At 37.2% G+C, this 26,126-nt stretch overlaps 1 protein-coding gene across 1 annotated transcript in view; it reads left to right on the top strand.

Moving 5' to 3' along the window:
* Positions 1 to 26,126, top strand: part of tsnare1 (T-SNARE Domain Containing 1) — a 200,622-nt gene that overhangs the window by 52,814 nt on the left and 121,682 nt on the right. Inside the window, exons 3-4 of the mRNA XM_042490496.1 lie at positions 17,413 to 17,490; positions 19,729 to 19,798. Coding sequence (XP_042346430.1) covers positions 17,413 to 17,490; positions 19,729 to 19,798 — 148 coding nt within the window. The remainder of the gene's footprint in view (positions 1 to 17,412; positions 17,491 to 19,728; positions 19,799 to 26,126) is intronic.

The following is a 26,126-nucleotide window of genomic DNA, read 5'->3' as shown; positions in this document are numbered from 1 at the left end:
CTGGAAAGCCAGTGATTCGTAGGGTTAACACAGCCAAATTTGTTCTTTGTTGGTCTGCAATGGTCTGTAGCTTTACAGCTGTCTCATCTAGGTGACAAGGCATCCACTATCCTCCACCACCAGATGACAAAGTCAACTCATATACTGCGTCATTTTAGAAACATTGATATGAAATGTCTGAAATGTGTAGATGTAACAAATTCATGGTTTGCAGAAACATGGTCCGCTGCTAGTGTTGTTGTAAACTATTGAGTTTGTTAAAAAACAGAGGGCCCTGACGGTGTTTTTTTTAACTTTTTAAATAAATAGAAATTCAAATGCGCGCACAGCAATATTTCACTTCAAACCTGATTTCTTTTTAGTTTAGTCAGTATGATTTAAATTATGTTTCATAATTATTCTCAGTACCATGGAAAACATTTAATGAAAATACTAATTTGGTCATTGCTAACGTTTTTTGTAACCTAAAGTATCATCCAGCTTGAATCAAGGTAAAATTACCAGAGTTAAATACGTCAAACTTCATGAACATGTTGATTTTTATTGTTTACCACTGAAGTATTTGCTGAGAGTGTTTGAGCAGCAGTGTGTTTCAGGCAATCACAGCCTCAGTCAGCTCATGAAAAAGCTCAGATTACAGAGCAGAACATTTAGCATTGAGCTGTATGTAAAAGGCTTCGGGGCTTTTTTTTTTTTCCTTCCGATGTTCCCTATTTGGCCAGTCAGCGCTATGTCATGTCTATATCTGTTTGCTTTGTACTGTGCATTCATAACTGTGTATACAGAAAGTATGTTCATACCAATCATGTCTGACACTGGAGGGGAGTCGCTGGCACAAGTCATTATGCTGCAATCCAAATACACAGCGACAGAGGAAGGGAGGATGTGTCAGAGAGAGAAAATAAACATCACATATGCTTTTTGTCTCTGGACTCCAGCATACTGTACTCATATGTGTGCCCTGAAATACTCTCTTTCACTCAGTCTGACAGTCAGCTCCTCTCTCCCAGTCTCCTCTATTGTGGGCCGACAGATGGGAGCCTCAGTCACCAGAAAGGGGGTCTTTGATCACAGTGAAGCCTGGGTACATTATGAGGGATATGGGTGGTGGTGGAGGGTGGGGGTGGGGAGGTGAAAGGGGGGGAGTAGAGCAGGAGCCTGTCAGATTTGCCGTCTGTTGCTCAGGCTGATCTGAAGGGGAGCTCAGGAAATGATCAAAGCCCAGGTTAAGTCTCTAATAGAGCTGTCTTTTAGGCTAATCTCTCTCCTCCCTCTCCCGGCAAAAGCTCTCAACCCTCCACCCTCCACTCTGAGAGGCAGCATGTCACTTCCTGCACAGCCGAGTGTCTCATTCAGGATGACAGGACAACAACGCTTTAAAATGAACACGTATTGATACACCATATGTTGTTTTTAATAAGTGCTGTATTGAAATTGTCAAGGTGAAAAACCTCACTTTTTTATACTTGACAGTTTACACCAGTGGCCAGAGATGTCATAGTATGATAGTATTACCATACATATATATGTATATATATTTATATAACTATTATTACTATGTGTTTTTTTCTGATTTGCTTATACACCATAAAATGCCCTAAAGACTTAAAATCCAAAACCAATATGCCCACAGATGGATTACTGAATGGGCCTACTGTGCACAGGGCTAGGGGCTCAAGGTGTCAGGGGGGCACCCTGACCTTCACCTTTAAAATGACACTTTAACACATACTGACCAGGAACAGACATAAAATAAGACACCAAAAAACCACAAAGAGATGCAAAAAAATGCAAAGAGACACACAATGACTACAAAAATGAGTGAAACAACCACAAAGAGACACAAAACAACTACAAAGAGACACAAAACAATCACAAAGTGACACAAAATGACTACAAAGACACAAAACCACAAGCAGACACAAAACAAGAAAGTAATCAGCCAAATATTTTTGGGTTAATCCATTAATCATGTGGTGTATGAAAGGCAAATGATTGAATGAATGAATGAATAATTGTAATGAAATGAAATGCCAAAGGCAGAGCCCAAGGTGACATCTTGTTTTGACTGACCAAAAGTCCAAAACCCAAAGACCTTCAGCTGAGAATATGTAGCATTCTTTTCTTGAAAAAGGATTGAAACCTGCAATTAAAGTTGTTTTTTGGGACACTGCTGCATATATAAAAGGTGACTTTACAATCCGTTGTCATCGCTTTACAGCTTCCCATCCCTCCCTTACCTCTCATCACAGTTTAGGGAGTCATCAGAGTGCTGGGTGTTGGGCCTGACCCACGGACATGTCCACATTGTTAGCTCCCAGTGGTGAGCTCTCCGTGGACATAGCCCTGCTTATTAGGCTCGCATAAAGCACAAGGGTGGCCTGGGCGTGACAGGGCTGTGATGAGCACTCGCTCCTGCAGCTCCATGCACTGTTGATGGGCAGTAAGTGGCCAAAGTGGGCCTTGTGTGAGACGGCCACGCATGGATTAATGGACCAACCGAGATGCCATTGATCTCGAGTCCACCCCGCTGTGACCCTGAATCCTTATATGAGCACTTTTATTGACTTTGGCTCCACTGTGCCCTCTGCACCTCCTCTCTGAATGGCTCGGGAACTATTGATACCACTCGGTGGCAGCACACGTCATGCTTTGTGAATCAGATTGGTAGATTTTGGTTGTGAAATTGTTCATTTGTTATCTGGCAGTGGAAAGCTAGCTCTCTCTTACTGACACTCAAGAGAGTGTGGATTACTGGAAATTTCCTTCTTTTTTATACAAGTTATGTCATTTTGTTAGATGATAAAGGCAACAAAAGCACACTGCTTTTCTACACAGCTTGTATCTTTTTCTCTGTGCTGGAGTAATCACACAGCATCCATCAAAGTACAGTTAAATGTTTGACAAAGAATCACTGAAAACCTTAAATGCTGTGCTTAAAAAAAGATGAAAGTGCAGTTTCTTTCAGTGATCATAGCTTTTTTTTTAAAAAAAAAATTATGTATTTTGTGGTCTTGTACATGCATAGTCCCTAGAGTCCCTTACAGTAGGAGAATTCAGGCAGATTTAGAGCTTGCGCTGACTAAAAATCACAGAATTTTTTTCTACTGTAGTATTTTGCATAGTAATTAGATTTGATGGCATTTGGTGATAATTTTATTTTTTAATGAGCACAAAATCACTTAAACAGAGGTAGACAACTCAGTGAACCAGAACTTACAACAAATGAGAAGACCATACACAAAAAAAGAAGAAAACATCCTCACTCCTTTGTAAATTTCACAGCAGATACATGCATATGTATGATATCACATTATCATGGAAAATATATATTTATATATGTGTTCAGTTGTGTATCATTTTGAGTAATTGACAAACCCGGTTTTGAGAGGACCAGTGAAAATACATTTAGATTTTCATGGTTGCTGAATGTTTGAAGGTAAAAATAAAAAAAATAAAAAAAAGCCCACAAGGACCAGACCAAGTAATGCTCCTGATAGCATCTCAGTAACCAGAAGAAAATGTTGGTGTACATTTCTGTCAACTGTATACACATTAAAGTTGCAAGTTTCACACATATCATATCAACATTTCTGAAGTGATGTTGTATATGAGCAGACTCACATCAGGACCAGGACCTGAAGGGGATGGTAGGGTGGGGTACACCCTGGAACAGATCACAAGACTATCGCAGGGCCGTGGATTGATCATAAGTTGCAATATTTATTATTATACTTTTTACAGATCAACCTCCGAATTTAGCTTCACTCACCTCACTTTTAAGTACATGAATTAGACTGAACACAGCTACCAAAATAATGATTTTATTATCACCATGATTGCAGATATTGACATATATTACTTGATTGATACTCATGTTCTTAAAAAGCACATTATTTGTTATGAATACTCATTTAGGCTGAACTCTACTATAGACACAGCATACTGATTAATTTAGACATTCAGCCAACATTTGTCTAATCAAACTAGCGGCAGTATGTTTATCAGACCGGGCTTGGACCACACTAGCAATCTGAAGACACATGTTGCGTTTTCAGCATTTGATACATGGCCTTAAGATGGTAAAAATGATTCATTCCATTCACCCAACATTTTCTTTCAAAGCTACACACTGTATCTTGAGCCCTACTTATCACATCGCTTTAACATTTGCTGTGGATAATCATGGCCCATAAAGAATTTCAGATCATTTTACAGTAGTTAGCCCCTGTGCTTTCAGCTACTGTCAAACTTTAAACAATGATAATTATTGCTGTTTATTTATTTTGTTTATTCATTAATTTATTCATTTTTAAGGTCGGATCATTTACCAAAAATTTTGAAAATGTTTTGAAATATACAATAATTCATTGGATGAAACAACTCAATAATACAAACCAGTGAGTGAAAATAAGATAATTCATTGTAATTTATAAACAAATTTTGATGAGTCTTGATCTGTAACATAGTTTCTTTTAACATTCTGTCAGTAGCATATACTGAGCTGACCTCACCCCCCTGTGAAAATAAAGATTCAGTTACTCAGAAAATCAAACAGCTGTTTTTTTGTGTGTAAACATAAAACTTGTGATAAAAAAAATCACTTTGAACTGAGATACTGCATGATAAAACAGAGCAAAGACCTAAAACAAAGAGTCAGAGTTTTAAATCCATATAAAGTGTTAGAGTTGTGCCCGACTAAGTTGCTGACCTTAAAGAATTTATTATATCGAATGTATTTTTATCTTTTGCAGAGGAGTTTTCCTCTAGCTCTCATAATAGCTTCATTTCACTTACATGCAGCTTAAATTGTTTTATGGAAAGGTCATGTTTTGTATCATATTCTGCACTGAACATTTAATTATTTTTAAATGCCCACGGTACAGAGACAGGGCCACAAAATGATTACACTGACATATGACAGCATCATTACAGTGAGGATCAGGTTATGACAGAAAGCACATGTTATCAATGAAAAATAATCCCTTGGTCTGTGTGCGACAGCGTTAATTACTTTCTTTTTCTGTTCATTAAGAGTCACGAGTTACTAAAATTCCAAGTTTGTGCTCAGGTTGTCCAGACTTTGATTATTCTTGACTTTGTGTTCACATAATTGGTGCATTTTCTAAATGTTAAAGCTAGATCAATTTGATGACTTAATGTTTGTCTTTGCAAATCTTTCCCCGCACTTCCTGTAAATTGTCCATCTCCCACTGAGCTGAAGAATGAGGAAAAATTACGAAGAAGCTTTCATCAAAGAAAGAAAAATATTCGGCCAAATTGCACCATATGAACAGTATGGTGTCAGTCAGACCAACACCAAGCTTTTCATGGTAACGATTTCATGTTGCTCTGCATTTTCTGCATGTTTCCGGCTACAAGTGACATGATAGCACAGCAAACAGAGCCGAATGCCCTCAGACGGCTGCATGTGGGGGTGATGCTGTACAGTGTGTGTGTGTGTGTGTGTGTGTGTGTGTGTGACCCATGGTGTGTATGTACGCCTCCTCCCACTGATGCTTTTTGAATTTCTGTGTTCTCGAAGCTTGATTTAGTTGTGCCTAAAATACCCATGTCGATGAGGATGTTGCTGTACTTGTACTGTAGCATCATGGATGTTCTAACTTACAGAAACCTAATGTATATTCACATCTGGTTTTATATGGCTTCAGTCATAGCATATCAACAATGACAACCTCCTTAAATCTATATTTAAGTTTGTAGTTTGGCAGCAACAACCAAAAAATCTGCCTCTGTTAATCATACAGTCATGTTATTTTGTTTCATTTGATGCTGACATGAGGTATATCAGCATGTTTTCATTCATCAAATACTGCTGCTTTGTCACTGATATTGGCGTCATACACTGACTCCAAAGCCCCCCTTTCACAGTCGCACGATATGCCACCTGGCAGAATCAGTGTTATGATAGACTGCCAGTTGACTGGATGTGGCAGCATGATACGCAGACAGGCAGCGTCAATTCATAACATAGCCAAATAACAGCTGTTGTAGCATTATGATACACCACTGGACAGTATTAGTTGGAAATGCTTGTTACTTCATTTACTACCTTCTACCAACAGTAATTCCTTACACTACTTGTTATATTACTTTTCCATTAAACCCTACAAAATTGATAGGCTTACTGCTTTCAGACTTCGCAAGGTATTCATGTTGTTGTGCGTAGTAGGTGTTTAGGGAAGTCTGGGGTCATGTTTTTCTACTGTGAAAAGAATCTTGGTACCACTGCCTGGAATGTTATCGTCGTCTTTCCTCCAGACAATGTCAAAGTATTAGGGAAATTTTCAGGCGCTGAATGCAAGCATTTCCAAGCTAGCTTGCTGCTTGATGACATGTATTTGTGACGATATTGAAGACATCTGAGAATGTGATTGATTTTTGGATTGGTGGGGTGTGCGACGAATTATTGGTTTAGGGAGAAACTGTCAAGTCAATACTGACATTTTGTCAGTAAAACGTTACACTATTAATACTTAATAAGTAATATTATCACCTTAACACCCTGGAGTAGTAATATTACTGCCCAATTTGGAGTATTTATCGGTCTAATGGCTTCTGGAATCAAAATCAACTTGCATCTATTCGTTTTACAACACATTTCTAGTGGCATCATATTAAAGTAGTCATTAAGACATCCATAGGGTCAGTGATAAACTAATATGCCTTTTTGGGAATGTCCATTAAAGTGTGCAAGAGGTCTGTGTTAAGGCCATAACTTTAGAGCTGTGGTTAACAACGCCATGCTTTTTTACCTTTAAACAAAGAGATGGAAACCAGAAAATAACTGAAAACGTTATCATACTCTTCAGTTAAAGAGGTTTCAAATGTTGTCAATATTCTCTTATCTAATTAAAAGGAGTTTAGTTTATGCGGCTGCTTAGATAAGCTTATGTTACAGACCGGGTAGGTATATTGATCAAACCCTACTGAGAACACAAATCAAAGCTTGTCGGCTCCACCTGCAGTGCCAGCTGTTGGGATCAGGCTAAGTTCATATTCCCTCAGTGGCTAAATTGCAGATTTTGGGGGAAGAGTAAAATCTGTCCCTCCTCACCGAGGAGAGACAGCCACTGACCTCAGGCATAATGAGATGGGAGCTCTTGATTAAGTTCCTCTCTGATTTGAGAGTATAATTGAACATGTTGCAGATAGCACATTTGTGCTATCTACAAGCGACTCCACGAGGGCGTGATGGTAATTCATCCCCAGCATGCTCAGGACTCTCACTCATTACAGTTGGAGAAATCAGGGCACTTGCTATTGATTATTCAAAGCTTAAAAGGGAGAAAAAGAAAATCAACCACACGGCCAAAGTGATCATCATCCATAATCAGCTCACTGAAGTTTATCATTAGCAGCTGGGGATATGCAAAGTGAGACCGTGGCCTACAGCTTTCCTTGTTGCCTAATTCCCTTCACACACTTGCTCTTATTTTGACATCTATGACACTGTATGTAGACCTAGTATTGAAAACTCCAAATCATCGATATATCAAGCAATGCAAATATCTCTCTCTGTGCATTCCCATATTGGTTGAGGCTCAGTCTTTGATAATGTATACCATTTGATGCACATATTGCTGGTAGGTTAAGATATGTCAAAGGTAAATTTTCTTACACATACATAATCTAGCATTGTCACAGTAATACATCCAATTAAAATATAATAGGAAAAATAAATAAATAAAAGAAGTTGGTGAGAATCAAAAATTTGATTGAACCTCAAACAGTTTTAGTTACAGTAACAGTAATGTTATACAGTTAGCGACTTTGACACAGTAATTTTCCAGTTCCATACATTTTATCTACAATGACATAAAGAAGTATTGTCAGTCACTCAAGCAGCAGGACTCTAGAGATGGTGTTACTGTTGGGTCTGTTCACCACTGTAATCCAGACTGAAATATCACAACCACTATTGGATGGTTTTCCATTGAAATTCTGTACACACATTTGAATGAATGTATACATTTCCCAGCAATCTTAATTACTCAAGGTTAACCTGACTAATGTCAAACACAAGGTTCACCAGGGTCAAAGTTACCAACTACTTAGTTTACATCTACCTGATGGATTGGCAAATAAAGAGGAAAATAAAGAAATAAATAAGATGAAAATATGGTTCCTACTGACTAAGGTGATCCTCATTTTGAATTTTGTATGAAACCACAACACCAGTAATTCTATCAGTGTAAGTTGTTTAAGCAAATGCCCCAAACAACAAAGTCCTATTAATTTTGACCAAAGGAGGACATCGGACTAGAACACAATACACAACTGTTTGTTTCATATTTTGAACCAATAGTTAACATTGTTTTTTTTTTTTTTTTTTTTTACCCCAAATCGAAATATTTTCCTTACTTTAACTAAGTACTTATTTTAAACCCAACTCCAACCTTTCTCCAACCTGAACCAAGTTGTCTTTGTGCCTTAACCTGACCTAACCCAACCTGATCTAGCCTAACCTAACCTAACACAACCCAACACAACCTAACACAACCTAACCATAACCTTAACCATGATGTTGTCAGTTAAAAGATGTTACACTGCTAGTGTCAACGCTGAGTAAAAACCAACTTGTTACAGAAAGCATGGACAACCATCATATCTGACATTTTTTGGGTTTCAGGTGAAAAGTCTTGTTAACTATTTGATATAGTGATGACCCATACCTATTGATATGATAGCTGGCAAATTTTAGTTAACAAGCTAGATTAAGATGTTGACCATGGCAAACAATATACCTTCTAAATATCCACATGCTAACATTGTAAGCATGGATGTTTGTGTTAGCATTTAGCTTAAAACCCTGCAATGGCTACTTTGTTTGGGCACAAAGAGCTGCTATAGACTTTTAGTCTTGTTAACATTTTATCATATAATTTATATTTCTTACACCCCTCATAATCATTTCCAAAATGCCTCTGCAGGGATATAAAATAGGACAAAATCTAAGTGTATCAGACACACTGCTCAAACCACAGAGAGACTAAATTTGTCCAAGAGTGATTTTGTGAAGGCAGTGCGTATCAGTACGGCTTTGAAGTGGCATGCTGATATGGGCATGTTAAAGTGTCGAGATGTTAATGTGAGAGAAAAGTTTCAAGTGTGAAAAGATAAAAAGCTGCTGAAATGATCCAAAGCAGTTACCCAAACACTGGTTGTGAAATAACCCTCTATGGATCTCCCAACCTTCCAGGGAACACGGCGTCTCTGGAGTTTCTGAAATGAACATGAAATCATAAATGCAGATTATGTGCAGTGGGCTCCAATGTGAAAATTTTGCTACTCCACCGTAATAGTATTGTGTGACAATAACATGAACTTGGCACACCTATTTAATAAAAGGATAAAGGGTATGTAAAAAATGCAATGTAAAATGCAAGTAAATACTTTTGGTTTAAACTTTCTTTTATGAAAGAAGCACATGTTGTTGAGGTGCATTGGCCATAGATATTCCACAGTCTAACCTTTGGTTATGTTTTCTGACTTTCTGTGAAGGAGGCAAGGGGAACTAAGAGCAGGACTAAAAGAAGAAAGAAAATAAAAATAACTTCTGTTTTAATGAATCACTGGGACCCGGTTCAAAACACCTTGTAATAGAGTGACTGTAAACGTGATGTACTAAGTCAAAAAAGTGGATTTAGTGTCACGTTAAAAAAAGAGGTAGCCACTGTTGCATTTTTACTTCATTCTGTTTTTTGGCCCGCCATGACCTCAAGAAAACTGAAAACACAGGCAACACACGCACACACACAAAGACAGGCATACTCATCTGCTGAAGAACCCTGTACATCACTCTGGTCTATTGGCAATGGGAAAGATGTTTTTAGCCTGTTTTGGGCTGTATTTTCCACATTAATAAAAGCTGCATGCATGTGCTAAATTTGGTGGAACACACCATGAACAGTTATGTCTGGCCACGTTCTCAGCTGATGCCGCACAGTGGCATACGATGCCTGTGAAAATGGGAGATTTTGCTGTCAGGATCTTGCGCTGAAATCACCCTAACCCTAACCCTCCTAAAAGACTTTAACTGTATGTTTTACACCTTACCATGTGCCTCTTTTGCCTCAACCTACTCATACATGTCAGCATGTGCTTTGGTTGACGTCATGGCATTGGTTGCCATTTGCTTTTGCCTAAACATAACCATGTGCAGCTTCATCCCACCATGTGCTTGTGTTGACGTCATGGCATCCAGAAATGTCAATGGCAGAATCAGAAGGATACCTAGAGCATAATATGTAGACGCAGATGTCAGCTGCAAAGCAGAAATATGTGGCCACTTGGGATGAGATTGTAAAGGTTCATCAAAAGCATTGATTTATGAAAAATAAAAGTAAAATTGGCAGAATATGGAGAATTCTACCTGACCTTAATTATATTCATCTTTTGAGAAAAAATGACAATCAGCCAATCTGAATAACAATAAATTGCCTCACACATTTACTTTTATACTACAAGGATACTGGGATCAGTCACTGAATTTTGAAAAAAAAAAAAAATTAAAAAAAATTAAACTAATAATTTTTTCCATGGCTGTACATATATATATATATATATATATGTATATTTTTTTCAGACTATGCTGAGTAGGAATATGGAATCCTACTCAACAGATAGCAAGGAAGCCAGGCCACCTCCACTGTAGCATGCACACTGAATACCCATCCTTCATGCTAAATGAAAGGTGGACAAAGCGTTTGTTGAAGATGAGTGCCTGCAGAGATAACATTAAATATGCAGTTAAGGTCTCACAGATGAAAAATTACCCATTTCAATGTATCACAATCTTGTAATGCTGCTCCACTGACCACATGCAATCATGTTATTACCTGGACGATTTGTCAGTATAGCTCACTGAGTAGAGTTAATGACTTGTGATGTGCAGTGGAGATCTCGCACTTCCGCTGTCCCTTTCATTCTCCAGCTCTCCTATGTCTCTGCCTTCCCTTTCTCTCTTTCCCTGCCATGTTTTGATCCACTTCTCCTCAAATTCACAGACTTTGGAGCATTTTCAACCTGTACATTTTATCTATACCCCTGTACTTTTGACCATGTCAGAAAAAAATGAGTAATTGCGGTAATTTCAGGCTGCAGAATTTGACAAAAGGGTGGGTGAGATGGCTTCTGTGTGTAGCGTATACAGGTCGTGATGTCAATCTCAGCTCGCTGTAATGGCTCCAGGCCATTAACCCTCCCTGTCATTTGCAATGACGTGCTTTTTGAAAAAGGAAAATGGCGCTGCCCACATAACTTATACAGAAAACTCGCCACTCCTGCTGCCAGCCTGTGGCTTAGTGCCATGCTATTTTCCCCATCCACTCTATCATCATCATAGCAGTTAGATTCTGCATTAGAGGGTCCCGCAGCCTTTGATGTCCATTCAATTTCCACATCTATTTAATTGAAATAACATTACACAGACTCTCAATATAATTACTGTAAATGTCAAATGTTCGACTATTTCTAATCACTATTTTGATGAGTCACTTCTTTAACATCTTTATGTTGATTATATAAAACTCCCTTTGTCAGCTCAGCTCTGGATGTAAACTTTTCATTGTTTCAGTTTAAAAAAAAAGCAGATGTGGGCATTTTGCATAAGCAGCAATTGTCACTCTTATGGAGAAGTCAAATAAAATGGTACCACCCATCAGAGGCGTGGACTCATGTTGGACTCAAGCTGAACTCATGTCAGACTCAAGTGACAAGTTTGACGACTTCAGATTTAACTTGACTTGGACTTTAACACGACTTGTTTTGCAGTGTTGGTGAATAGTGGTAGTAGTTGGGGAGGCTGTGGCTCAGAGGTACAGTAGGTTGTCCACTAATCGGAAGATGGGGGTTCGATCCACGGCTCCTCCAGTCTGCATGTTAAAGTATCCCTGGGTCAGATACTAAACCCCAAATTACTCCCGATGGTTGTTCATTTGGAGCATGAGTGTGTATGAATGGTTGCTGTGTAGCAGTTGGCACCTTGTACGGTAGCCTCGGCTACTAGTATATGAATGTGTGTGTGAATGGGTGAAATTGACTCATAGTGTGAAAGCGCGTAGAGTGGTCAATTACAAAAAGCACTTTACAAGTTCATGTCCATTAATATGTGAATAAAGTAGTTCAAGTATTTTTTGCAGTAGCTTGCTAGTAGTTTAGCTACATTCATCTTTGTATAGTGATTCAAGTAGTTAGACTACTTTTTTGACATTTTTTGTGCAGTTTCTAAAATGAGAAGGATCAATTCATCGTTTTGCAAGCCTCAAGTCTGCGCTCAACTCCAGTATCCCAGGTCAAGGCTTACACGTACCAAAGTCGAGCCCCAAGTCCTAAACTTGGAGTTTTGCGTTCTAAACTAGTCATTATGTGCTCTTCAACAAATAAAATGCCACTTCAACAGTATATTAAATATACTGACAAAATCATGGACACTTGTAATTGTTGAACAGAGTGTCACTGAACATCATTGACATTGGAATTATAATATGTAAAACATATCTACCATTTTTCTAAAGTTATTAACACCTGCTTAAATAAAAGCAAGTATATGTAAAAATGCAGTAGCTCTGTAGAAGTAGCCCACAATCTTACAGATAATTAAAAAAGTATTACAGAGAATATAGCAGGTCAAATTACATGCTAGCAGTACGAAAGTCCAGCCTGTTCCTATTCTCATTTAAACTCATAAAATACTGCCGCTTTGACAGTGCTTTTGGGATACAATCCCGTTGCCAAAAGGTACTATTTGTATGCACGATACTCTCTTGGACGGCATCAGTTGGGCATTTGATCTTCGCTTCGCGTGTGAATGTGATGTTGTTTTTTTGTACATTAACATGTGTCTTCTTTCCCTAATACTAACCACGTGCGCTAGCATGTGTGTTTGTTGGCATCCCATCGTTGGTTACCATGCGCGCTTGTTGTCTAAACATAACTACATGCAACATCATCCCTCCATGGGCTTCTGTTGACATCACAGTAATGACATACAGGATCATAAAAAGCAGATGCAGAAGGACACCTAGAGCTTATTATGTAGACACGGAGGTCCACTGCAAAGTGGCAACATCTGACGACTTGGGATGACAATGTGTTTTGAAACCTCACCTGCCAGAAATTGCATGGGGTGAAATAAAACATTTTCAGTTTTAGATGTGAACAAAATATCATCACATAGATTCCATTTCACCACCAAATGGATTCTAACATAATTATTATTTAAACATAGTCATTTTAGTCACCTGTCTAGTTGGGAGGGCTTTACCTGTTTGATTAGGTTAAAATAAACCCTGGTATATTTGCCAAGTTAGTTCGGTACATTTGGCCTGGGGCGAAAGCTGTGAACTCTGCATGAGCAGGAGGCTCTCTATCTGCTTCAAGAGTCTGCTGCTGTTTGTTTGGGCACACAAACCAACTACAGAATGTGTGATTTTAGCATGAATTTAAGAGCTAAACTACTGTTAAATCCATCTGCTGGTTGTGAACTGTGGAGGAAGCGATCTTATAATGTATTTGTATCAGAGCCATAGCATAACATATGCATGCCAGCATGTGTGTGGGGGGTTTTCCCTGATTAATCAGACGGTCAAAAACAGTTTCAGCTACAGTGCGTTGAACTTGTATCCTCTGTGTACTTTGCAGTTCATTAAGTGTGTGACACAGTGATCCCACAGTAATGCGTCCCATGTGTTATTGCTGTAAATGAATTAAATTAACTGAAGTATGGTTGGAAAAGCACCTTTAGTGCTTATATGTCACCGATAGTGGATACTAGTTACATTTTGTAATATTGTTTTCTAGTATTTCAGTCAACATTCTAAGCACCATTTAGAAAGACTACAGCCATGCTTGGAACTTTATGAGGTTGTACTTGAGGTAAATGCTAATGACAGCATACTAACCTGACATTAATTGCTTTTGTTTAGCCAACACTTGCTGATAACAAGTTGTCACATATCAGGGCTTTGTCAGTTGAAGTTTCAGAATGCAACACTGCGATGCCAACAAAAGCATGTGGGTGGTTTAGAAAAAACCTTACTGTTTTGCTTTAAATTCATATGGGAAGCAATCCCCGGGCTCTTGGGTGAAAGTCCAGGGTGTGTTGGATCCAATCATCACCCCTCCATTCTGGCAACGCTTCAACCAGATTTTGTTCAGCAGCATGTAATAACACGACAAAAGGTTCCAACTAGCCTTGTCACAAACTGATGCTGCCTGGCGGCATATCATACTGCCACAAAAGATGGCTTTTGGGGTCAGTATCTTACACCGAAATCACTGACAAAGTAGCAGTCCTTGACTACTTCAGAATTAGATTTGGCTGGTTAATCGAGAACCATATGTATTACAGTCGTCATCTTAGTTTTGTGTGTTAACATGCTTTTAGGTCTTAAGCCCAGATGAACCAAAACAACATCAGAGGACTAGCGGCGACAAAAGCCCACGTTGTGTAGCCTCACATTGCTTTATTTTGGTCAAACAGATGCACATGAACACACCAAACAGACTGCACACCAGAGTGTAAGTTCTGCACCTGGAAACAACTCTCCATACCAGCAGATGGCAGTCGCCTGTACACATTATTCAAAAAGTGAAACAGGAAGAGCATTTAGCATGCTAGTTAGCCAGTAAGCACATTAACAACACAATCTAATGTTAAAAAAAACCACAAAGTATGGCAATGAACAACAACACAAATCATCAGCAAACATAGACAGCCAGCGCAATGACCAAAGGAAAATAATCTTACCTTATTCAACAAGTTTCTTTTGTCCTCACTTCGTCTTGACTTTAGCCCTTTGTTTACATTTCTCATTTCCGTTTATTCTCGTGTGCGCTGATCAGAGTGATTTCATTCACACTTAGGCCTTGCGGCCGCCGCCACTACACACCGAATGTTGTATGTTTCACGGCCTTTTGTATAACTAAGACTAACGGAAATGCCTTTAGTTTTGCATGTATTTTGTTGTATAAGGTTTGGACAAATTGAAATTTGAGGTCGATGATTGTTTAAAATAAAAAAGTCAGATCAAATCTAATGGCAATTCATCCAAAGTTGAGATCTTTTAGACTAGACAGAAGTGGTGGACCCAGAAACTCCTTATACCTTATACTATTCACACTATGTGAAGAAAAGATGTCACAACAATGGACACAATTGTTTGATTGACAAGGAATTTCTGGGAACTGCAGTGGAGAGGCACCACAGCAACTACTTATCGCTTAAAATGAAAATGAATGAATTAAAGAGCAAATGAGTGAATAAATATTCTTTCTTCATGGATTACTGTGTGATTTAATGCAGCTCTGACAGCCTTACTGTGAGGAAGTGAGAGATAACAGAATGCAGTAGATCATGGACATTGTGTCATTGACATCAGCTTGGATGGGGTTTTACTGTTTGGTGCCATCTCTGTCATTTATTGGAGCCATTAAATACAAAATTTGCTAAAGCATTTGTGACATTACACAGCAATGCTCATTATCATGAACAAATTATTACAGACCTACAAACTACTCATAATAACCTGAAAGAGCGCTGTGAAACAGAGGCTGAGTATACTAACTCAAACAAATCTAAGATTTAACATTTATTTATTTTTTTATATTTTCTAACAAACATTAAAGTGACATTAGTCTCCTGCAAAAAACAAACAAAAAAACAAACATATGAATCCCTAGATTAAATAAACAAAACAAACTTACCCAGTTAACGAGTACTTGAATAGTCAAGAATTCAGTTCCAGACCTACAAAACAGGTTTGTTCTTTAGCGAATCATCATCTTTGTGTTCAGCAGTTTTTTTGACTCAAAATGTGGTGTTTTGTAGCTAGAGGCTGACCAATAATACTTTTTCAGGGCTGATACTGATTATTAGTAGTTACTGACACTGATAAGCGATATTTGGAACCAATGTGCATGTACAATAAAAATGAAATTCTGTCTGTCAGTATTTAGAATTTGGAATATAACAGACTTCAATACAAAACTTTGTGCAAATGCCTTTAGCAAATGTTTAATCAAAACTGAAACTTTAATCATCATATGCAGAAAGTACCCAGCAACTTATTTTATAAAGTCAAGTGAAAATTAAAAAATAAAAAATGGATAAATTCAAATAGCTCCCTGGGGTTTTACAAAGTAAAAGTTCTTCCAATGCTGACACTTTCTTTGCACTTTTAATTTATTAAGTTTTTTTAAATATCATTAAAATATAACACCAATACAGATAATCTGCAAAATACCAAATATCTGCCCCAGTAATTCGGCCAGGCCGATAATCTGCCGACCCCTAGTTTTAGCAACCCATCTATGTTTTTTTTGTGTGTTTTTATTTTTTTACTGGCTTGAAAGGCATTTTTTAATTTATTTTTATTTATTTATTTTTTTTCAGAGAGATTCCTGCTTTTTGTGCCAGGATTGCTCCGCCAAAAGTGGGTGTTGTAAACCAAGATGTGATCTTTTTTTCCAAGCATTACCAAGCTATTTTTGGTGCCTAAATCTAAACACATGTCAACCACAGGTGCTGCTGAAACATTAAATTTGAATGTATCTGCCACATAATAATGTGCACATTAACATATCCAGGGTTTGCAGAAACATACAATGCCAACATTTTTTCTTGTGCATGGGTTGCGCCATGTTTGGGTCAGTTTTGCACCTTCAGACAGGACTTTATTAGCATAGTCTCTTGGCTGTGGTGGTGCGTGCATAGAGATTACTGAAATGTTCAGTTGAATCAGCATAAATCTCAAAGCTTTGCTGAGAAGAAGCTTCCTGTCCAAACTATATCTGATATGACAGACTATTCAACAGTCATGTTGTCTTCCAAATGTTTTCTAGGTAATGCAACACTTTGGAATATTGCTGTAATGTTTTGGTACATCCCTGCAATGAGCGATTGTTCGATGAGTTTTAAGGGGGGTTTAAGGGAGATAATATATAAGTGATACTGCATTAATTAATAATTAATTAATTAATTGGACGTTTTGACCACTTAAGAGAAGTGCAACGAGCTGAAAACACAAATAAGAATTATGAGAGGGGGCTTATGGGTTAGAAATATAAATCAGTGAACCACAAGAGGTTAAAAGAACACATATGACTCAGAGAACTGCACAGTTGGTTATAAATACTCTGTAGGTTTTTCACCTGCAGTAATCCCTCTTTCACATTATACACATTTGATCTGTTGTTAATCTGAAAATGTTCGTAAATGCAGCTTTACCATTTGTTGACATTATGTAAATCCAGTGTTTTGATAAAAGAAAGCACAAAGACAGTTGTCGCCACATGCAGTCGCTGTGTAATCAGCTCTGTGTCTGCTGCAGCGTCACGCTCCGCTGGGCTGAGAAGTGTTTGCTGATATTGTGTTTTTTTTCTCCAAAGCCACACAGGTCAGCCCCTCAGAACTGCAAGATGTGTTTCAGGAGACCTCCTCCAATATCTTCCAGATCAACGCCAACGGTAAAAAGCACCATTTATCACTAAAGCTGTGTGTGTGTGTGTGTGTGTGTGTGTGCGTGTGCGTGTGTGTGTGTGTGTGTGCATGCATGCATTTGTCCTTGCGCTCCAGTCCTAACATAAATACTTTGAGACTTTTGACCAAGGACATTTTGGCCTTGGGCCTCTCTTCAAATGGATTTTGAGATTAGGATCTGGGTTTATTCTGAAAATAGGTCAGAGTTATGGTGGTTTTAGGATCACAGTTTGGATTTTGATATAAGATTAGAAGTAGTACTACAGTTAAATTAAGGTTAAGTTTACTTCAGGATTAAAGCTATGGTTTTAGGATGTACTTAGAAGTAGTCATTGGTTTATAGCAGGGTTAAACTACTTTGCATTTTGGCTTTCTAGAGCTGGTCTAGAATTAGGATGCGGGTCTTTTTTTTGAAGAAGTACTTTTAAATTGGAGTTGAATATAGTTTGAGATTTTATGTTGAGTGTTGGAGTCAAATTATCATTAGCAACACATTTTAAAGAGGTAAATGTGGCATTATTTCTTGGGTTAAGGTTAAAGATTACAAATTCTACTACATTTTAAATATGCTTATTTTTAGTTTAGAATCAAATTTTGAATAAGGGTTAAGTTTAAGATTTATGGCTGAGGTCAGGGTTCAGATAGTTAAAATAACTCTAGCAGTACGTATTGGTATTAGGGTCAAGGTTAAAAGTAGTGGGCCTTCAGAATTTAAATTTGATTCGTGGTAGTTTGTTTGGATTATGGCTTCAGTTTAAAGCCATGATTTTTGAAAAAAAAAAGTCTAAGGTAAGTCTTAAAATTTATGCAAAGGCAAGTTTAGCATGTTACCTTTAAAGATTGAAACGTGTTAAAACTGGAATTAGCACTTCATTTAAATAAGGCTGTAAGAAGAAATATAAGGATTAAAGCTAGATTGTTGAATTTATGGTAATTTTAGGTCTATATTTAGCATCGGGGTAGTTGGAAGAGCGTTGCTTTAGTTTAGGGTTATTTTTAGAATAAGTATTAGGTTTAAACCAGGGTTATAAACAGGTAGTGTAGGATTAGGAAATCTTTAACAGTTCTAAACCTTATCTCTATTTTATTTGCTGGTCATCACTCTTTATCGCAATTCACCTGTTTCACAAAGGATGAAATGCAATGAAAAGTCATATTAAACATGGTGAGAATTTGCTCTAAATGAGTGTTAAAGTAATTTTCAACTAAGATTTTAGTTTAGTAAGACAAAATCATGGTAAGTTTTCTTTGAGGGTCAGTTCAGCAGGAAATAAAAAAAATAAAATAAAAAATACAAACATTTTAGAATTTCAACAGCTGTTTCCCTTTCTAGAAATCATTACCCATGATAATCCCCACACCTTGTTGTGAGCAGTTTCATATCAGTCATGTGGAATCTTGAGTTACTGGATCACGATTTCTGCAAAGAGACATTACTGTTAAGTTTTTAAATTTAATTTTTTGGTGCTTTGAGCACCACCAGCAGAGTGCCATCTAGTTCCATTATACTGGAGAGAAGGCAAACATCTCTACAGTCGATATGTCCAACACTCTGCAACTCTTTCTAAAGCAATCTAGACTACTAAATAGCACTACAGGTAAGGGGAAAATATGCATTTTTGATTTTGGGGTGAACTCTCACTTTAGTAGGCCTGAGTGCTCAATACCTACATTCTTGTTTAGCTTTTAATTGAACTTAACCTATTCATTATTTGACTATTAATTCATAGATTTTTAGTATGTTTAACTGTTTTATTAGATGGTATATTTTTTAAACATTTTTAACATCTTTTTCATTTGATCTGTTATCCTTTTATTTTCCTTTTATCGACTATTTAGGGTATTTTATTTTTTTTATTCATTTTACTTAATGGCATTTATTCACTTTTATCTTTTATCTATAGGTTTTATCTTGCCTCTGGTGTTTCCTCACTTTTGATAGCATTTAATCAGTTCCTGGTTTGAATAAGAACTCATATTGTATTGCTTTAATTAATTACAAAGTCTTGCTTTTTTACTCGTGTGTGTGTGTGTGTGTGTGTGTGTGTGTGTGTGTACGTGTGTGTATGTGTGTGTGTAGGTAGGTGACTTCTGGTTTTATTGTATAAAGCACTATGTGTTACAGTTTTGCTTGTATGGAAAGTGCTATATAAATTACATCTGAGTAACTGACTGAGTGTGTTTGCAACTCCCATACACACTCATTGTTGGTATTGTTCCTCCAGTTGTCACACTAGAGAAGAATCTCCAATCACTGGGAACATCTAGAGACACAGCAGAGCTACGACAGAGTCTGTGAGTAACACACACACACACACGCATGCACACACGCACGCACACACACACACACACACACACACACAAACACACACTCAAAACACACAGACACATACACTAGTGGACAATGGAATGAACTAATTCATTGACTCACTGCCTGCACTTGAGTATACATTTGAAATATCTGTATTTTACTTGAGTTTCTCATTTAGTGACACTGTATATTTCTACAGTAGAGGAACTCAGTGTGCACACATCCAGGCAAAAATACTCAGGTGCAAGACAAAAAGTACCTTGCTGCAGGGCACAACACATTGTTAGGCAGCAGTTTAGACTTCTACTCTACAACATTTCAGAGTGAGATAGGCCATATTTTTACTCCACTACATATGTCTGTCTGCTTTAGTTACTAGTTACTTTACAAATCTCTACATAGATACAGTACCATGAAAAACTTTTCAAATGATAATGGATAGGAAAAAAAATTAACTTATATGAATAAGTAAAGTTATTAAATTGTAAATTAATCAATTAGTCAATCTAAAAACTGCATCAGCAAGGGAGGGCACTGTGGTGCAGTGGTTGCTAACAAGAGCATTCCAGGTTTGGGCCTGCCAGCTAGCTGTGTTGAGTTTGAATGTTAGTTAGGTCTTTATTTCAAACATGCCAATTAAAAATAGGAGACAAAAATAAAATGTGAACAAAAAAACAAAAAAAACAACAACAACAGAATGCCCATCAGACGTATTCAATAAACAAACATAAGATTTTATTTTTAAAAAGTTAATTCTATGCATGAATCCTTTATGTGCTAGCATGGCTTCTAAAGAAAAGGCCTTAAAAAGGCCCAACTTTACAGCAGAAATGTTAACAGCCTGGTACCAAAAAGGATTTTGGTCTCCTCAGGCAATTTCCCTGTTTATGACAACTGCACAGGGAACAAATTTCTGTACAAGTCAACTATTTAAATGTTATTGAGGCTCAAAGTTATGCAAAATTGAGGGCGCGGTTGCTCACAAGTTGCTAACACGGCGACAACATTGATTAGGTAACGTGATCATGGCGTATAACCATCGCTGTATTTGATGCTATTTCAGTGTGTTTTAAGATCCTCCAAGGAGCTGAATGTTCAGTTGTTCTGTTGAGAACATTTTAATTAAATATTTTAAGCCCATTCTTCATTAGTGAAAATAAGCATTTGCATTGTCAAATTTACCCAAGATGACGACAGCTAAAATGACAAACTCAAGGCTTAAAAGTCCACACACCATTGGATGATCTCAATGTGGCCATATCCATTAGGCTACTTTATGCAGTCTATGGAAATAATATATTAAAGTAGCTAGTAATATGATATAATTACATAAATTATATAAACACACAGGCCCTTTTTCTTCCACCTCCACTCCTGAGACACACAGAGACACACCTCCCAGCAACCCCTTCACTTTCTTTGTACCTACTTGGTGGTCCAGCTCAGTTTAAGCGTTTCATTTATCTCCACTTACCAGAAAAGTGCTTATTTTCTCTTTGTTTCATCGCCCTTTTTCATATTGATTGTTCTTTTTTAGTTGAGCTGCCAGCAATTACCAGATTCAAAGCTGATGACAAAGTGGCCAATCTAAGATGATTGTGTCTGTTTAAAATGCATTATATCCCACTGTGTTGGCTGGCATGTCATCAATTCTATTGAATATTTTTTTATGATCGCCTTGGAAACTTACTGACAGTGCTCGGCTGCTTTTATTTTTAACTGCCCATTTTCCTTCAGCGGTATTGATGCTGGATGCAAACAACACATCCAGTGCCTCCAACTGATGCAAATTACATCCAGTATGATTTGTTGTGTTGTGGAGCAGCTCTGGGTTTTTTAAAGATTGTTCCAGAAACCAGTCAAGAATTGAATGGGGACTTCAAGAGCTCATTCACCATGGGATTTTGTTTTGATCCTTTGTTTTCTCCGTTTTTTTTTTTTTTTTCTTATTCCCTGTGATTTGACATGATCTTATTCTTATGACACAATATTATGACATTTAAGCTGCATACCAAAAAATGATTAAGATAATAATGTCATTATTTGGGGTTTATATGAATAGTTACTTTATTCCAATGTGGTTCAATTGTCAAATTTGAGGGCAGGAAGGCACCATGCATATAGAAAGGACCAACCTCAAGCTTTCTTTATGAGAGTCTATTGACTGAAATGTTGTTCCTGTAGGTTAGAATAAGCGTGGTCAGTTTTAGAGAAAACTGGGACAAAAATGGTGGCAATATAACTTTAGTCACTAAAGTAATATAGCAGGAAGAGATGGTCTGAGGTACTTTTTCTCTTCATATTGAGTAAAGGCTCTTATTATACAATTCTTTTAAAATATTGTCTGGAGCTTTTATATGACTTTATCTTCTTCAACACGTGGACTATACCCAGGTTTCATGAGATTCTAGATGTTTGACTGAGCACTCCAAGGTTTTCTCATCCATATTGGTTTAAAAACTAAAACTCAACCATCTATGGAAATTATGGTATCATTAGGTGAGTTTCCATTAACCCTCAAAGTGCGCGAACTGAAAATACTAATGTAAAATATGCCACATTGAAACACGTCAAACACACATTGATTGCAAAAAACTTTTATGTTCGCATGAGGTGGTATTGGTATTGGTATTGGTAAATCATTGACTATCACCTTCCAGAAATCCCTCATATGTAGCCGCTCCCATGTATAAGGGTATTGTCTTTTCATTATTGCTCGCATAACGTCGCCTTTGATTGGAAATGATGAAAGCTAGTGTGGTGGCTGTAATAGAAATAAAGCTGCTAATGTTTGAACATCCATCGCCATGCTTCTTGGAATGTTATCACCAGAGGAGGAACGCAGTCATCTTCCAGTTGTGTTTTATCGTCATTTTGCACAAATCTGCTAAATGGACTGAAAGTGTTTTCTCAGCTGCTATTTTTAAGGTAAAAAATGAACTTTTAACCTCAGCTCCTATCTGTTATTTTTATTGATTATTTCTTATCATTATCAACTACATATTATCACCCTATGAGTTTCATGTTCATGTTCATGTAAGCCTGCATTGTCAATGCAGAGTAGACTTTTGGGGATAGAATCCTATTTATTTGATCAAAGTTAGGTTTGTCAAACGCCTGATGCCAGATGCATAAATCTGTGTAGATTCAAGAATAAAGCTTTGTGTACACACGAAAGCAGAAATAGCAACCAATTCTCATTCCCTGGTTGTGAAATGCAAAGAATTTGTCACATCCCTCAGCGTCTCAGAGCAACCCACAGAGCATCCTTTAGCTTCTCAATGTGATGCAAACACCTTGTAACACATATTTAATGTTGTGAAATGGTGGTGGTTAGATTTAGGTAACAAAATTGCGCAGTTTGATTTAGAAGAATGATCATGTTTTGGGTTAAAAAGGGTAAGCTTTTTTGACATAACAATAACATAACATGGTGAAATTGCATCGAGTGAGTTATATCATTGCATGATAACTGTATATGTTACATTAAAACAACTGACTTTTGGTTTCACACAAGACACAAACCATGATCTCCTGTTTAAAAGTCCTATGTTTGTTTGACTCATCTATCTCTCCTCCCACCCCATACAGACTCTCTCACTCTTAAAATATCAGTTGCAGTTGCAAGTGTTGCCACAGATAGCCTTGAAGTTAGTTCAATGCCTAGTGCATCTCAGGAAGGAAAAATTAAGTGCAATAGATTTTAAATTGCAGATTACCAAAATGTAATACAAAGCATATATTTTAATTAAGGTGCAAATCTTACAAAGAAGCCATTCATCTGACAGCTTGAAGTTTTCTTTCTACACTGCTTTGAGACAGTTTAAACTTGCTATAACCAATTTCCCTATTAATGACAACTGTACTGAGGAGGGTGAATTTTTACAAAACTCACCTTTTCGATTTTTTAGGACTTAAAGTTAAGCATAATTAAGCCTGTGGTCACTCCCAAGTCATAACCACAGTGACAACATTGGATAATTAACGTAGGCCTAACCATGGTGTAACCCCAGATTCACAAAGTATAAGGCATAAACCTCAAAATTCACAGTTTAAACTTGTCATGCTGCCAACCATTTCCAGATCTTAAATAATTTGGACATGGGTAGAATGAAAATACTTTCAGATTATAAATAAAAATTCCTTCTCCTGAGGTACCCTTATTGCGACACGTGTGCAGCCAATTGTTCCTATTACGTTTCAGAGACCAAACATTGCTGCAATTTGCATTTTAATGTGAGCCTATTCACCTGCAGTGTTTAGGCATCAGATGTACCTCTTACTTTAACAATGACATCAAAGTCAGAGGTACCTTTAATAATGCCATCTCTACACAGTAGGTACCGAATGTCCTAATGTAGACTGAGATATTCCAGAGCCGTCTGCCTGCTCCCTCTGAAATGTTCCTGTTGCAAGTAACCCAAGAATTTTTAAAACCTGCAGATTTACAGGAATTGGATGTTTTCTCAGTTTCTGACAAAGCTCAGGTAGAACATAGCCAGAATATCAGAAGGATCTCTAAAGACTTGTCTTATATACACATCGTCAGGGCCTTTCAACAGTGCCACAGCAGCTGCAGCTTTTTATAGAACCCACAGGGTAATCAGTGAATCACTCACCTTTAAACTGTCATCAGCAGCGATGTCTCAATTCACGTCAAAGCACTGAAAATGGAAATTATTAAAAACAAACAAACAAAATAAAAACAAGTGGCAAATATGTCAAAAGAAAACCAGAAAACAGTGAGACCAGATACATTTTTTTTAAATAAAATTTATGTTAAATTCTGTCTCACCTTAATTTTTCATATCACACTTGGCTTGTTCTAAAAAACATGTGTGCACGGTCTGAGGTATGCATGAGGCACACACATTCTCACAACATATTCTCCTTTATAAATACCAGTTTATGTATAGGAAAATGCATATACATCACATATACATTTGGCCCCTGCTCTTTCATGAGGGCAGACATCCCCGGTGTGTCAAGTCAGACTTTTAAATAAAAGATTTTTACCATGAAACTTCCCAATTTGGTTATTTACATTTCACACTGACATTCATTTCATATATTAGTTTTCTGAAAGTGTAATGATTATATATATTTTTGCATAATATATATTTGCATATATGTCCTGAACAGTAATCTGTACAGTGGGTAAAGCCAGGTTCCAAATTTTCGTTTCATTTTGTTGACATTATAGTCCAGGTGATATGTGCTAAATTTGAGGTGATATGTACACTTGTTTTTTTTTCAAAAAGCATAAAACTTAAAGTTTGTGGTCCTGACCATTTTCAGAAATGGAGCCACCTCAAAAGTGCCTCGTGACTGCCATTTTACTTTTTGTCATAGCAGAATAATATATTTTGTATCATATGTCCTGAACCAAATATGAGAACACAGAAAAGGTGTAATCTGTCCCTATGTTTTTTTATGGTCAAGAATTACAATAATACCACATACAATCTGAGACATACATTTGTTCTCCCAGTTACACCTGATTCACACTGAACATGGAGGCAGTGTGTGAGCATCACCAAACCCGTTTTTTTTGTTTGTTTTTTTTTTTTGGTTTTTTTTGGTGCCCTTGTTAACAAGTTAGAGCATCCACTCAACATACTCAGCCTTTCCTGCTTTCATTTTAAAATAAAAGCCCTCTGACAACTTCTCTGTTGACAGAATCCCATCAGTTGTTGACACACGACATTTTATTTTGAAACATTTGCAGGGCCGTGATGTTGACAATGCAGGAGCTTGCAGGACTTCATCAGTGAGTGGAATTTGTGCTTGTGAATGTGACATTACAGAAATCATAGCAGCAGGCAGCTCTGCAGCCACAATGCTCACAGTGTGAACGCCACAAGCGTGCAACGCGCTGCAGTGCGTTGAGGTTGCTGTCACAAACTGCTTCCACATCCAATGTGAATTCAGCCTTAGTGAAGCAATTACAGATTCCAAATCAAAAGGAATTTTGCTGTTATTAGTCCCATAACTGTTACTAATATTATTTGTAATGATAAATTATCGCCATTGGGCTCAGTTTTATTTATAAGGTGAATTTCATAATAAAGCCTTGTATTTATCCATACATTTTTTATTTATATATTCTTTAATTTATTAACTTCACTGTAAAAGTTTCAAGTTTAAAATTTGCCTTTGCAATAAAAAGTACTGGTACAATTTTAGAAGTTTTGTTTTAGCACCAATCCCAGAGGCATGTGAGATATGTGTGAGATGTGAGACTAACAAACTTGTGTTTTTATCAAATATTCATTTTGTGTGAAGTATTCCGTTAAGATGGCTAAACATTCA

This window comes from Plectropomus leopardus, chromosome 7 (genome assembly GCF_008729295.1).
Source record: "Plectropomus leopardus isolate mb chromosome 7, YSFRI_Pleo_2.0, whole genome shotgun sequence".
Taxonomy (NCBI): domain Eukaryota; kingdom Metazoa; phylum Chordata; class Actinopteri; order Perciformes; family Serranidae; genus Plectropomus; species Plectropomus leopardus.
This window is presented reverse-complemented; position numbering and strand designations above follow the sequence as displayed.